This window comes from Eptesicus fuscus, chromosome 7, assembly GCF_027574615.1.
Source record: "Eptesicus fuscus isolate TK198812 chromosome 7, DD_ASM_mEF_20220401, whole genome shotgun sequence".
Lineage (NCBI taxonomy): Eukaryota > Metazoa > Chordata > Mammalia > Chiroptera > Vespertilionidae > Eptesicus > Eptesicus fuscus.
This window is the reverse complement of record NC_072479.1, coordinates 71,440,288-71,455,365: the sequence shown is the minus strand read 5'-3', so window position 1 is coordinate 71,455,365 and position 15,078 is coordinate 71,440,288. Positions and strand designations below refer to the sequence as shown.

Genomic DNA, 15,078 nt, shown 5'->3' with positions numbered 1-15,078 from the left:
TTATCAGAAAAACAGATATACTGTGATATCAATGACCATGTAGGAGTTTTCTTTTTGGAAAGCCTTTGGGCATGGAGGACCATGCCTGTAGTTCCCTCTCATTACCACAAGATGGAGGTGTTTCCTCCTTTTGGCTGATCATTAATAGCTTGAGTTAATGCAGGGAACTGGTGATGCAATAAAAATCATATTCACAAAGATTATTAAATCCTTGATTATAAAACACATACAAGAGTTTCTGTGTGTGTGGATATAAATTATATAAATGCATAAAATACATCAGTAACCAGTTCTTAATAGATACAAGAAAGAGAACCACCAACTCGGGCAAAGATTTCAAATTAAAAATGGACGGATTTGGGAAACACTTTTCAGCAAGCCTCTCACAGACCAGGAGAAACATCACTGGTTCCTCTGGGTCAGCAGCCCTGTGTGCGTGTCCCGCTGCCGTGAAGACTGGTCCAGCCTGAGCTGGGGGGCATCACAGTTCATATTGAAGCATTTTAGGACCAGAACCACAACTCCACTCTTTAGGACAATGAACAGCAATTCAATTCTCTGAGTTTACATCTTACAAACCTCATACCTCAGACACTGCCTGTGTTCTCAGAGCTAGGTCCAACAGGAACTAAAATTCATATATAAGACAGTGAATTATGACCACTTGTCAAAGATAGTGAGAATGAACCTTCTGGTTTTTTGTGTTTGTTTTTTTTTTTTCTCTAGCAGCTTCTCTCTTTTTATTCTCAACCTGCCTTCCTCTTCTTTCAGAATTAGTTATGGGTGGACATTTGGTAACTTAGAATATAATTAATTATTTTCACATGACCCTAGAATGTGTCTTATTACATTGTTTACAAAACTGCACATTTATTCAGTTATCTAAAATTTTCCAAACTGGTTTCTTATGTCCAAAGGAAGGGGAATCAGTTACAACAAATTAGGAACATAAGAAAGTGCTAACAACCACTGAAAATCGATGTTGGAAATATGTAGGGTATAAATAATTCATAAAATAAACACAACTTTTTAGTTATTAACTGACTTATTAACACGAATAACTCCCAATTCTTACATCTATATAACATCAGCGATCTGTGAGGTGAACTAAGATATCAAAGGAAAAGTAAATAATGGCGTCCTTTTCCTAAGTAATAACAAAGTTGTTAAATGGTAGAATTTTATTAATTTTTAAAAATAAATATTTCTTAAACTTCTAGTGTCTGCTTTTGCTTGTAAATTAGTAAGCACTAGCAGAAAACAGCATTAAGAAATGGTAAAATAATACAGTATAAATGGGAAGTTGGGGAAAACTTAATGCGTATGAATTAATTTTTAAGATGTGAAAAACTCTTCTTGGTGTTTGTTAATTAACTAAATATATTACCTCTCACAAATCTGAGAACTTTCCCTCCCTAAAGGGACCTAAGGACCACTCACAGTGGTTCATAGAAGTGTTGGCATTTGAGATGAACGTCGCTGGAAGGCTGGACAGGCTGTGACATCAGCCTTGGTATAGTAGCCTCATAAGCAGTGGGTCAATGGTAGCTGTTATTACTAATTAGCTCCAGCTGCTACTTAAGACCTGGCTCAATATATTATGTTCTTCTTCCCAAGCAGTTGGGGAAAGGGTTTCTCCGGGCCCTGAGAGCTACTCCAATGGCTGTGGCAGATATGATTCCCGTTGATACAGTCGTCAATCTCACCTTGGCTGTAGGATGGTACACAGCAGTTCAGAGGTGAGGATGCTAAGCTGGCTTTCTTTCAAATATTTAATGATAAGGAGGGTGAATATATTAGGCCTACTTTCAAAATATATGCATTGTATTGTAGAAGACCCCAAATGTGACAGGGTATATGTTTCAATATTTTACATAGTTCCAAATATATGCATTGAGTTGTTTATAAGTACTATTTAGTACTTCATTGATCATAAAGTAACACCCTTTAAATTATTAAACCATATAATTATTTTTAAAAATATGTTTTTATTGACTTTGTAGAGAGAGCAGATGGGAAAGTGATAGAGAAATAGGAACATGGATGAGAGAGAAACATTGATCAGCCGCCTCCTGCACGGCCCCTACTAGGGATCGAGCCTGCAACCCAGGCATGTGCCCTGACTGGGTATTGAATTGGAATCGAACAGTGACCTCTTGGTTCATGGGTCAAAGCTCAACCCCTGAGCCATACTGGTTAGGCGAATCACATAATTCTTGATAACAAAAAAAGCTTTTCTTTTTATTTAGTAATCTAAAATAGAGCTTCCTGTTTTAAAAACAAAGGAGAAAAAGGGGGAATAAAATGAGAGCATATTTTGTTTCACTGACCTGCTCAGTTCCTGATAAATGCCTAAAGTTCAGACCACCATGTATGGGGTATTTACTGATACAAAGAAAAAGAAAAAAAAAATTGGTTATTTGCATATTTGGCTCTGTTAGTAAATGATAAATAGAATTAAATGTTTTTGGGTGGTTGTGTGGTGTTTTTTTTTTGAGTCAGACTTTCCAAACCACCAGGACTTAGTTGGATTTAGGAAAAAACCTAGTCTGGAGTTTTGCCCAACAAACATGTCTATAATTTAGAAATATGATCATTCTCATCATCATTGATGCCAAAATTTCTGTTCGGGTCTGAGTTCGTTGTCTTGCAAAATCGAAGAATGAGTTCATGGACAAAGAGATGAGCAAAAGCAAAGTTTATTAGAGATAGTAAAGTAATAAAGCTCCCTGCAGCAGAGAGGGGTCCCCAAATGGGTTACCACTGAAGCTTCTTTGTCTAGGGGTTAATATGTGCCCTGCTAACTTCCCATTGGTTGGTCTGAAAAATTCTGCTCTAGCAATATCCATACTTTTTAAACTTCAGGGTTCCTACCCCTAACTGCCTAGTCTCTTCTAACTCCTCATCATGACACCTCCATTTGTTCCACAAATTTGTCAACCTATTTCCAATCTCTTACACACACACACACACACACACACACACACACACTCACTTTTCTTCCACCTCTTCCATTTTGCTTAGCCAAAAGAGGGAAGGTTGCCTAGGTTACCTTATTCATGAGAATTATTGAAACATCCTTTTTTTACATATTATTTTCCCTTATCTTTCTTTTGTGAGTTCTCCATTTTGTTTTATTTACCTAATTTTTCTTCTATTTTCCAGACCAAAGTCAACGCTAATCTACCACTGTACTTCTGGTAATTTGAATCCCTGTTACTGGGGCAAAATGGGTAAGTGCCCATAGTGATGTAACTACATCACTACTATGTCTGCCACAGGGGAAAAATTAGACCAATTGTGTCATGAAGCTTAGAATCTAATGGGGAAAACACACACACAAAAAAAATAAGAGCTAAAATAATTACAACTGTATATGTGTAAGAGTTAAGTATAATGTACCAAAGAAGGGTCAGTGGGAACATCTGCATGATTATAAGCAATAAGTGGTCTGTTAGTTATAGAGATTTAAAAAAATAAGTGAAACCAAGTAGAAGTCAGCAATAAGCAACGTCAGTGATCAAACACTGCTCCTGTGGGGGCCACTGTTCCTGCTGCGGCCACTGTTCGCTACATTGCTACATCCCTGACAATGTGAAACGACCAAGTAGATTTAGGAAAGTCCAACAATATAAACTGTTATTGAGGCAGGGATAGTTTTCACTAATTATGCAGTTAGCCATAAGAGTCAACTTGAGCCCTGGCTGGTGTGGCTCAGTTGGGTGCACTCTTGTGCACCAAAAGATTGCTGGTTCGATTCCCAGGCAAGGGGGCATGACCGAGTTGCAGAAGGTAGCCGATTGATGTTTTGCCCTCACATTAATGTTTTTCTCTCTTCCCCTCTCCCTTCCTCTCTCTCTAAAAAATCAATAAAAATATTTCCTTTAAAAAAGAGGAACCTTGAAGGTGTCTGGTTGAATTAATGAATCCTGCATAGAATAGAAAATCAGCTAACCAATCTTGAACTCCTTTGTCAATTTAGGAGTTGATTTTCTTGTCAAAATTTGAAACTTTAGATCATCTACCTATTTTTAAGTACTAGATGTAGAAAAAAAATCAAATGTACTTAATATTTTAGAATCTGATTTCTAATTCAGAACACTCAAATGTGCTATCTGCAAAGTTATCACTTCAATGACAATTAAGTGAAATTCTCTAGCAGTAAAGTCCTTTAGAGCATATATCCAATTATTTAGGTTATCTAAATAATTCTGAAAACATTTGGAAATAAAAATATAAAAATATATCTCCTATACCACAATAACAGAATTAAGATATCATTCATAAAAAGAGGCATTAGTAGCCACAAACAAGCTATTTTAAGCTCTTAAATAAAAAGATGTTACATGTAAATTCTACTGCTGAGATTCAAAATAGTCTTCTTCCATGCCAATAATTCTTAATATTTGTTTTATGGAATTATAGAATCTTGGAGTTCAAAGTGATCTTAAAAATAATCTGCGGGTTGCTTTATTTTACATACAGGACCCAGAGACTAAATTATCTATTCAAATTCATATGGGGAGCTGGTGCCTGAGATAGAAGACAGGTCTCTTGCCTCCTGTGAATGTGTAGTAACCACTCCACTAGTGATTCTTAAAAGTAAATATGAATTCCTCTGGGAGAAAAACAGTCCAGATTTCTGGTTCAGATGTTTCTTGAGAATCTTTTCAGTATAGGGTATATATTTTTTCATATAGATTTCCAAGTGGTATCTTTTAAAGAAATAATCTTATTACCATAATAACTGCTGTCTTCATAACTAAATAATGCATTTATGCATATTCTTTGAAAATTCTACATAGATAAAATGAAAATGGAATACAAATGAATATTGAAAATTATTACTGACTTTGCAAATAGACATTTAAAAAATTTTAACACAGCTTTTCCTAAGTAAAAATATATAAAGAAAAAAAATATTATGAAAAAACCTCTGGAAATAAGAGTAGACAATTGAGTCTGATATATTCCCAGAGAAGTAGAAATCCCAAAGAAAACTGTGGTCTTTAAAGTGAACCAGCACATAGGAGTCCTGCATTTATAGCCTCTCTTTATCTGAAGCCCTTAGGTTTAAGGTTTAAGTAGCCCTCTATAAGGGCTAAGAAACTTCCTGATGGTTCCTAAAGTAGTGATCCAAACAAGGAAATAAGGCCCCTAGGCTCTGTCTTGGGGCTTTTAGAACAACTAGATAACCTTGGAATTGAATGATGCATTTAAGTTTTTCTGAATAACATTCACTATACTGATTAAAACTATTTCTCCTAGAAGTTGTTTTAAAGATTTCAAGAAAAGGACCCAATTCTTAACCTATTCACTGCCTAAAATTTGCAGGTGATTACTTGCCAGGATAAAAATCTTAGTAATCTCAGAAATTGTTTTTTGACTCTATAGAGCAAATCCTTATTCTTTATTGTTTTGACCCATTGCAAATGCCATCCACCACAATGGACTTATGTGCTCCAGACTTACTCTTTACTTCAACCCCCCCCTCTCCCTTTCCAGGATTCCAAGTCTTGGCAACCTTTGAAAAAATTCCATTTGAGAGAGCTTTTAGGAGGCCAAATGCTGACATCACAAGCAACACCTTCACAACCCAGTACTGGAATGCCGTCAGCCACTGGGCCCCTGCCATCATCTACGACTTCTATCTACGACTCACAGGAAGGAAGCCCAGGTGAGAAGCTGGGTCAACAGCTTTGAGAGTGTGGCTGCATGGAAGATTATGGCTCCAAAGTCCTTAGCCCTCCCTTCAGCTGGGGATCAGAGGTGACAACTGAATCTAACACACACACACACACACACACACACACAACACTTTTGGGACAACCAACAGTAGTGACAAGCCCCATACCTTTAAAATCCTCCATGATAATAAAGGAAATTAAATGTTAAGGAACTTGCTTGATGAATTCAGCAAGTACTCATCCACCAAAAAAGAAAAGCATCTGAGACCCTTGTATCTGGGGTTTTCTAAATTGTTAGGTAATCTTCAAGTGTACAATAATGATACCAGCCTCAATTACACACACACGGGAAGATGCATTTTCGTTCTCACAATGCCCAAAGAGGACATGCTCATCATCCCAATTTCACAAATGAGGAAACAGAAGCTAAGGGGAAAATTGCAAATAGTCTGAAAGGAAGTGATGGAGGAAAGACCTGGAGAAATCTGAGCTAGATTTACTGTTACCTGGAGGTGAGTGAAGACTTTAGAGGGAACAGGGTAAACAGTATGCAGAGCTTAGGTCAGTGATGGGCAACCTTTTGAGCTTGGTGTGTCAAACTTGGCCAAAAAACTGAGCATAACTCGGGTAGTGTGTCACTTTGAGGAAAAAAACATTATTTCGCAAATGTTTCATCCTCAGGAGCAGCAAATGTTTCATCCTCGGCATGCGGCCACCTCAGAGGCCGCGTGTCATCAGAAATGGCTACGTGTGTCAGTGCTGACACGCGTGTCATAGGTTCGCCATCACTGGCTTAGGTGCTGTCACCCTGTAGCTGTGTGACGCAGGACATACTCTTTTATCTCTGTCTCACTTGAATATTATGTGTGTCTGAGGAGCCATCATTATTATCATTACCAAAGGCAACTCCTGCAACCATGAATCAGAATTATGAATAGTCTTGCCTTCGGTGGTAGCTTGTTTATAAAAGAGGAAGTCTTTTTCAGCATGTTTCATTTCCATCCTTATTAGCGGAGCAAGTGACTAAAACATAGGCAATGTAGAGTTTATTTAAATTTGCAGAGACCTTCTTAAGAGCTCATCACTCAATAATTGTCAATTTCTCCTTGAACAAAGTGAAAAGGGGACACTGTGGCTATGGGGAAAATATTTGTATGGGGCTTATTACATAAAAATGGGAAAAGAAAAACAACATGGTAAGCAGAAATGCTAAAGACTTTAAAATATATCAGAGATGGCCCTACCTGGTTTGGCTCAGTGGACAGAGCGTCAGCCTGCTGACTGAAGGTCCCAGGTTCGATTACAGTCAAAGACACATGTCCGGGTTGTGGGTTCAGTCCCCAGTTGGGGGCATGCAGGAGGCAGCCAATTAATGATTCTCTCATCATTGATGTTTCTATCGCTCTCTCCCTCTCCCTTCCTCTCTGAAATCAATAAATATATATATATATATATATATATATATATATATATATATATACTAGAGGCCCGGTACATGATGGAAATTCATGCACTGGAGGTTGTCCCTCAGCCCAGCCTGCCCCCTCTCACAGTCCTGGAGCCCTCTGGTGTGGGATGCAACCTGGAGATCAGGGGAAGACAATGCCCCCATCACACCTCTGCTGCTGCCATTGCCAGCAGCGCAAGCCTTGGCCAGCCTGGTTACCTGAGCCTCAGGTGGCCCTGGGACGGCTGAGCAGCCGCCATCCGAAGTTTGCCTGCTCCTCAGGCTGGCCCTGGGCAGTTGGGCAGCCACTATCCGAGGCTTGCCTGCACCTCAGGTGTTGGCTGGGCAGCCGCCATCTGAGGCTTGCCTATGCCTTGGGCCAGCCCTGGGCGGCTGGGCAGCCAACATCCAAGGCTTGCCTGCACCTCAGGCTGGCCCTGGGCAGCTGGGGGGCTGAGGGGACTGGAGGACTCCGAAGGCAGGCGTGCGAAGCGGCTGGACCCACCTGGGGGCGGGCCTGGCCGTGCTGCTCATCTGCTGTCCCAGTGAGGGGACTAGGTGCCACCATCTTGTGGCTGTGGGTGCTGCCATCTTTGAGGGCATGGCATTCAATTAGCATATCCCCTCCTTATTGGCTGTGGACACCACCATCTTTGTGAGTGTGTGATGGTCAATTAGCATATTCCCTCTTTATTAGATAGGATATCAAGGATGGAAGAAGACCTGTATAAAGAGCAAAGTTTAGTAAGTAGAAAAGACAAAGAAGGGACCCAATACAAGTCTTTATGAATTTTGTTCTTGAGAAATTGAATTGTAATATTTGTGGAAAATTGGTAGGTTTGTTTTTGATAGACATTTTAATAATAATCTTTATGGCAGAAATCCTTCTAGAACCTTTCCTCACCATGTGTATTTGATCTATGCATTTACAACCACATATGGAAATACATATAGTTTGGCTTTGAGGTAAACAAATACCAGTGCACATGAGGTTTTTTTTGTAGAATGTGCCACTGGTTTGGCAAAGATGCTGAGGGGTGGTTTTGCTGGATTGGAGCATATGTGGTTGCCCTCAACAAAGGTTCTGTCCATTTGCAATTGTCAAAATAAAGACAACAAATGGCATCTCTTTGTTACTTTTATTTGAGCCCCAAGTCCTCAGCACTCCCTTGTGTTCATCAAATATTCAAGTTTTGTTCATTAGACATTCAAGTTTTCTCCTCCATCAGTTGTTCATTAGACATTATTAGACATTCAAATTTTCTCCGCTCTGAGTTGCTTCTATTTCTCATCTATTTTTCTATTGGGTTGGCCTTATTAGTTTCTGGAAACACGTGTGTGTGTGTGTGTGTGTGTGTGTGTGTGTGTGTATACACATCTATATTTGATATATTTCCTCTAAGTCTGCTCCTTATAGCTTTGAATATGAAATTTTTATAATACAAGGGGAGCTACATGTAAGTTTGGAGTCTGACTTCTGACTTCACCAGTTTAGCCACATGAGACCTAAATTACTTAATCTGCCTGAAGCCTAAATTTCTCACCTATAAAAAAAAAAAAAAAGTAATCATAGCTATTTTATAAGGTTTTGAATAAAAGTGTGTAGAATACAGTAACACTATTATTACTATAGAAGTTCTAAATTTTTATGTGATAAAATGAATCACTTTTTGGCTTTTGCATTTTATGTATTAAGAAGACCTCCTCTACCTGAGAATAAGAAATGTATTTTTTCTTTATAAAAAAAATACTATTATGCTGACATAGTCCTGTACATACAATATCATTGCACAATGATTAAGAATTAAAACAAATCTATTGAAAACACAGCAGTTACATCAGAATTATAGAATGGATGAAGAATGTCGTATTTCATTTGGGCTGCTATAATAGAATAGAGGGCTTATAAACAACATAGATTTATTTCCCACAGTTCTGGAGACTGGGAAGTCTAAAATCCAGATGCTGGTAGACTAGGTGTTCTGAGGACCCGCTGCCTGGTTCCTAGACAGTCCTCTTTCTGTGCCATCCGATGCTGCGAGTGAGCTTTTATAAGGGCACTAATCAACTCCCAGTCTCCTCTTTAAAGACCATTATACTAGGGGGATATAGGTTTCAAGATATGAATTTCGGGGGAACACAAATATTTAATCTGCAGTAAAGATGTTAGATAATAACAGCTAAATAGAACCCTGTTCTGATCTTGTATCACAGAGCAATTATTTTACCTCCTAAGAATTTCCCATGATACAATGAGAGTACCTCAGGAGTCATTAAGTATGTGGACATTAGGATTGACCATAAATAAAACCAAATTCCCAAAACAGCATAGGAAGTCATTGCTGGGTTACTACTATCATGATTTGCCTGATTAAGGCCAAAGGTGACTTGTAGCCGTATGTCCTAGACTTAAGCATTAGCCTTGTAACCACAAACCTATTAATCCTTCTGTAAAATGAAGATAATACAGATCTTGACTACTTCAGAGTAATATTGTGAGGAGCAATTAGATTGCATATGGAAGTTTTTCTAAGTTGTTAAGTTGGCAAGTTCACACAGCCGAGCTGGTCCAAGTCCTGGCCACAGGATTGGAAGACGTGGTCCACTTTAAGTAATGGGACACAGGATGGCGAGATTACAAAAGCAGAGGCTTTTTGAGGTCAAAGCTGGTTGGAATTTTGGCTTCCACACCTATTATTGTGGCCACTTTATCTTAAATTCACTTTACTGCATTCATACAAGTGCAGATTTACACCTACCTAACTGGGATGCTATGAGAATTAGTGGAGATGAAGATTAGGGGAGGGATAATTTTTATATTTTTCTCAAAGGTAATTTCTCACACATTCCTGTGGCGAACAGGGAAGCAGCCATCTGTGCTATGCTGATTATACTGGCTCTTGTCTGATCTTTAACTCAGGATGACAAAGCTCATGAATCGGCTTTTAAGAACTGTCTCCATGCTGGAGTATTTCATCAACCGGAGCTGGGAATGGAGCACCTGCAACACAGAAATGCTGATGTCCAAGCTGAGTCCTGAAGACCAGAGAGTAAGTACAGCACTGACTTAGCCAATAGGAAGATCTTACTCACTTGGAATTTGGAAGTATTTGACCTGAAGAGTTGATGAATAATGTTCTAGTTATATACACAGAATTTAAAAATATACATATTTTTATTGATTTCAGAGAAGAGAGGAGAGGGAAAGACAGAAACATCCGTGATGAGAAAGAATCATTGATTGGCTGCCTCCTGCACACTCCCTATTGGGGATCAAGCCCAAAACCCAGGCATGTGCCCTGACTGGGAATTGAATGGTGACCTTGTGGTTCATAGATCAATGCTCAACCACTGAGCCACACCAGCCGGGCTATACACAGAACTTTTTTTCTCTAAGAAAATCAGTCAATGCTATCTACACAGTTGCAGGAAACAAGCTTAACCCGAGTGCAAAGGGTTAATGTAGGTAAGAAATCAAGGGTCTTGGTCTTCAGTTAGATCCTCCCTGCTGTTCTGGGGTCTTCATATACTTAGCTTTAATTCTTTGTTCACTCTCCCAGCTGTTATGTTCTCAATACACCCTGTGTATCTCTATCTTTCCCCTAATAGCCATAGCATATGACTTTGATAAAAAATTATAATTTTCTTGCTTGTACACTCCTCCAGTTCTTATCAAATCAAAATCATTTGGCATCTCTAAAATAGTTTCTTTCTTATCTTTTTAAAGCTAAACTCAACTCCTATTTATTCTATCCCATAGAAGACCTCCCTCCATCAGTATTGCCCTCTCCCCAGCATTGCCAATCTTCTTCCCTATAATGATTTAATCAACTCAGACTTGTATTTCTTAAAACATGCCTTCACTTTAATTGCTTAGCATCAGCACCATTTATTTCTTTATATTAGCTTTGTGGTGGTAACAAACAATAAGCCCTGAAATCTTTGCATATTCTGAAATTCACAAATATAGAAATCTTTTGTGCATTATACATGCTCCTAGCTTTCCTTCTCAAGGAGTCAAGAGTTCCCTGATCATGTCATTAGTTTGCAATTTAACTTTAAAATTTTCACTCTTGATTGACACTTTTCCACTGAAAAAATTGTTTAAAGAACAAAGCATTTCTTGATTTAACTAGTTCTTGACAGCATGTAGAAGAAACCAAGTCATATTGATAAGTAAACATTAAGTGGGTAGCTAGCCTGGCTTTGCAGCTAAAGATTTTACTCCTAACATACCAGTCTCATAGAGCATGATTCAAATCCAATCCTAGAATTTATGCCATGGAACCAAAGGGTTACTTGCACAATCTAACACTATAAATGTTAGATTGATAAACCAGATGAGATTTAGAAGGATATTTTAATTGAAATCTTCACTGAGTACCTCTATAATTAACATGAAATAGACCTATTTTCAGAAATGTTTACATACCTTATACAGACAAAATTCTTCTAAGCATCTGTTTGAAATGCATGGCTGATAGATCAAATCAGCTTATTTTTAAAAACCTCAAGCTATTGTACATTATTTTAAAAATTAGCTTCAAATTTTATGTATGCTTATCTTTATTGCATTTCTCCATAGAATTTAACCATCTAAATAATTTAAAAGGTAATAAGCTTAGAATTTCATTTTTGACATTTTACTATTTTAAACTAAAATCACTTAAAATGACATGAAAAAATCAAATCTGTAGTGGATTTAACATACAATTTCAATACCTTAGCAAAGATAATAGTCCTGAATACTTGGATTTAATTGCCAAACTCTGGGATGGCTCGGCTTCCAGTTTGATTTGCCCCATAGAATCAGGTTTCCTAACCAGGGCTTCATTGAAATCTCACTTAGAAAAGTGAAACAGAATAAAAGTAAAGGCCGCTGTTTGTATCAGTGAGTACGTAATAGTGATATTGTAGAAAACAAACATATCCAAACAAAACGATACTGAATTACTTTTGGGAAGCAATTCAGCTTTGGACAAATCTATGAAGCTCTTTGTAACTTGTTAATCTCATCTGCTCACTTTGATAATACTCAAAATCATCTCAAAGATTTGATATTTCTTATAATAAAGACATATATAAATAAAATAGAAATAAGTTGAATTAGAATATGAAGTCAAGAATAAAAATGAAAAAATATAATGTCCATCTATAGTATACAAGATCCTACTTAAGTCATTCCTGTTGAAGCAGTGAATTTTTTTGTGAGATTTTTGGTGGAAAAGGAAAAGGGAAAATAGTTTCATGGTATTTTTTGTCCAGGAGGAAAAAACATACTAGTGTTCCAAGAGAAGCAAAGCTCTCCTTACCACTTAACACTAAAAGAACTGTTCTGAACACCTTCTTTAATGGCACATTGAGAGACGTAATGGATATCTCTAAAGCAAATACAAAATATAAATTCTGCTAAGCTACTCCTCAAGGCTTTGCTTTCCAAAGTTTGCCTTAATCTGCATAAAGTGCTGATATTGTAGGAAAGGTAGGTAGGCCAAGGGACACCATCAACATTTAAGAGAAATGGAAAGAAAAGGATGCATAATTTGTTTTGATCCCTAACATAGTATTCCATCACTTTTAAAAGTTATTAATCCACATTTACATGAAGTGAAATTAGCTTTCACCAGACTAATAACAGTTCCTTAAATTTCCCTCACAAGACTTCCTGAAGATCAAGTATTTGTGCTTGATCCATGTTTAAATATTGCAAGGAAAATGATAATCTATATAATCAGGGCCTTTGAAATAGCAGCTCAAATAATCTCTTTTGGAGGGATCCAATCTAAGTCTTCTAAACTGACCGTTGCTCATTTATGTAAAAGAAAATTTAGTGAACAAAGTGATTGTCCAGCCGTGCAATTCTGGCAATTCTTTTATCTTTTTGCCTTTCAGGTATTCAACTTTGATGTGCGCCAGTTGAACTGGTTGGAATACATTGAAAATTACGTTTTAGGAGTCAAGAAGTACTTATTGAAAGAAGATATGGCTGGGATCCCAGAAGCAAAGCAACACTTAAAAAGGTAAGCATAGTCGGTCAGTTAATATTTATGTGTATCTGATTTTACACCAGACATGAAATCTGAACCAGGGGAAGGAGGAATTAACATTTTTTTTCAGCATTTACTAAATAGGTCCTTCTTTCTATACTATGGCCCTGTGATACACTGCTTCATTTACCTTCACCACACCCCTATGAGGCATTCTTTCTGTTATCCCATTTTTAGCAATAGTAATGGTCATTTGTTCATAGTCACACATGAACCAAATTTGAACCCAAGTGTCTTTGATTCTTCTACCACATCCTATCATGTGATATAGAGAAAGAATACCCAGTAGTCAGGAGACTGATCAGACTATGTAACATGGGCATAACCACTCTTCAAGTCCTTTAGCTGCCTTAATTTGTCATTAATCCGTTAAAGGACAAAGAATTACAACAGTCTGGTATAATTCTGGCAGAAGCAGAGGGTTTTTAATAGAGATAGTAAGGATGAAAACAGAGTTTAGAGGTTGAGAACTGCAGGACTTACCCTTTAGTGAACAGGAACCAGTAAAGATTTGTGATATGGTAATAGGATCAACATACCTTTAAGAAAGACTGTTAGTCATGTTTGCAAGATAGGTTACAGTAGAGAGAAGTATGATAAATAGAAACTAGTCAAGGTAATGTTATGGAATTCTGATTATTGAGAAAGAATGTTGTGGAAATAAAAGATGAAACTCAAAGGCTTATCAGGTCAAACCTGTAAGCATTTAATAATTGCTTGTGATAGCCCAAAAGAAACACATTTATGTTTCAGATAATAGTTGGGTATTTGGCACTGTTTTAACTTTGACTATATATGTCTATTCCCCAGGCTCCGGAATATTCACTACCTCTTTAATACTGCCCTCTTCCTCATCGCCTGGCGCCTTCTTATGGCAAGATCTCAGATGGCTCGGAATGTCTGGTTCTTCATCGTGAGCTTCTGTTATAAGATTCTCTCCTACTTTAGGGCACCCAGCACACTCAAGGTCTAAGAACATTTGGCAGTCTTCATTTATCTGGTACCTCTCAGATATCTCTAAAACAGCAAACTGTGGTCCTCAAGATTAGGAAGTGGCAAAGACTATGGCCAACCTCATCACCTGTCAAATGTCCCGTCATGTGTTTGCCCCTATTTCTATCTCTCTCTCTTTTTTTTTTTTTATGTGAGAGAAGGAAGTCATAGCCAAGCCTATAATCAAACATATTTTAGGAAAAAATAATTTCCAGATTGCTTTCTAACACTCTATGTCCTTGAATATAAAACAACAAAGTACAACCCTCTTTCCATATTTAGTGTTCTTCTCATTGAGAGGACTAATTGCAACTCAAAACACAGAAGAACACCCAGAAGTGGAAATATGCTAAAGAAAGGCAGTTCTAGCCTTGAGACCAGTCTGGGGTGCCCAGTGTAAAGGTTTAAAATCAATCTAAGTGGAAGAATGGTTTCAACATGCTCACAGATGCTGTAACCTTATATTTAAGCTTATTTTACTCAGGCCTCAATAGGAGTGACTAAATGGAGAGGAAGCTCCTAGGCTGGAATCATACAAAAACCCATTCTCTTGATCTTTGCATTGAGGAAAAACAAAATTTTAAACACAAATTTAAATGCTAGTCTTAGTCTTTTTCTATAAAGTGGGGAAGATGACTCTAGTGAGCACCAGAATTTGCTGGTGTCTCGATCATTCCAATTGCACATCGCTAATTGTACAATGTACAGCAGAAAAGGACAGACTTCATTAAGTGACTACATTTAGAGAATAGGTGTTTTGTTTAAAAATATTTTATGTATAATAAAAATGAATTACTAAAAACTATTTATTCCTAAATTTCTATATAACTATTACCCTAACTTTCATCTTATTGGAGAGATCAGTGCATACTGGATTGCAGTTACTTCATGCTAAAAACATGGG

At 37.5% G+C, this 15,078-nt stretch overlaps 1 protein-coding gene across 1 annotated transcript in view; it reads left to right on the top strand.

Annotated features, from left to right (window-relative positions):
* FAR2 (fatty acyl-CoA reductase 2) overlaps positions 1–14,154 on the top strand; it is a 39,743-nt gene extending 25,589 nt beyond the window's left edge. The window contains exons 6-11 of the mRNA XM_054718498.1: positions 1,621–1,739; positions 3,166–3,233; positions 5,506–5,677; positions 10,055–10,184; positions 13,027–13,154; positions 13,992–14,154. Coding sequence (XP_054574473.1) covers positions 1,621–1,739; positions 3,166–3,233; positions 5,506–5,677; positions 10,055–10,184; positions 13,027–13,154; positions 13,992–14,154 — 780 coding nt within the window. The remainder of the gene's footprint in view (positions 1–1,620; positions 1,740–3,165; positions 3,234–5,505; positions 5,678–10,054; positions 10,185–13,026; positions 13,155–13,991) is intronic.
* Positions 14,155–15,078: the final 924 nt, after the last annotated feature.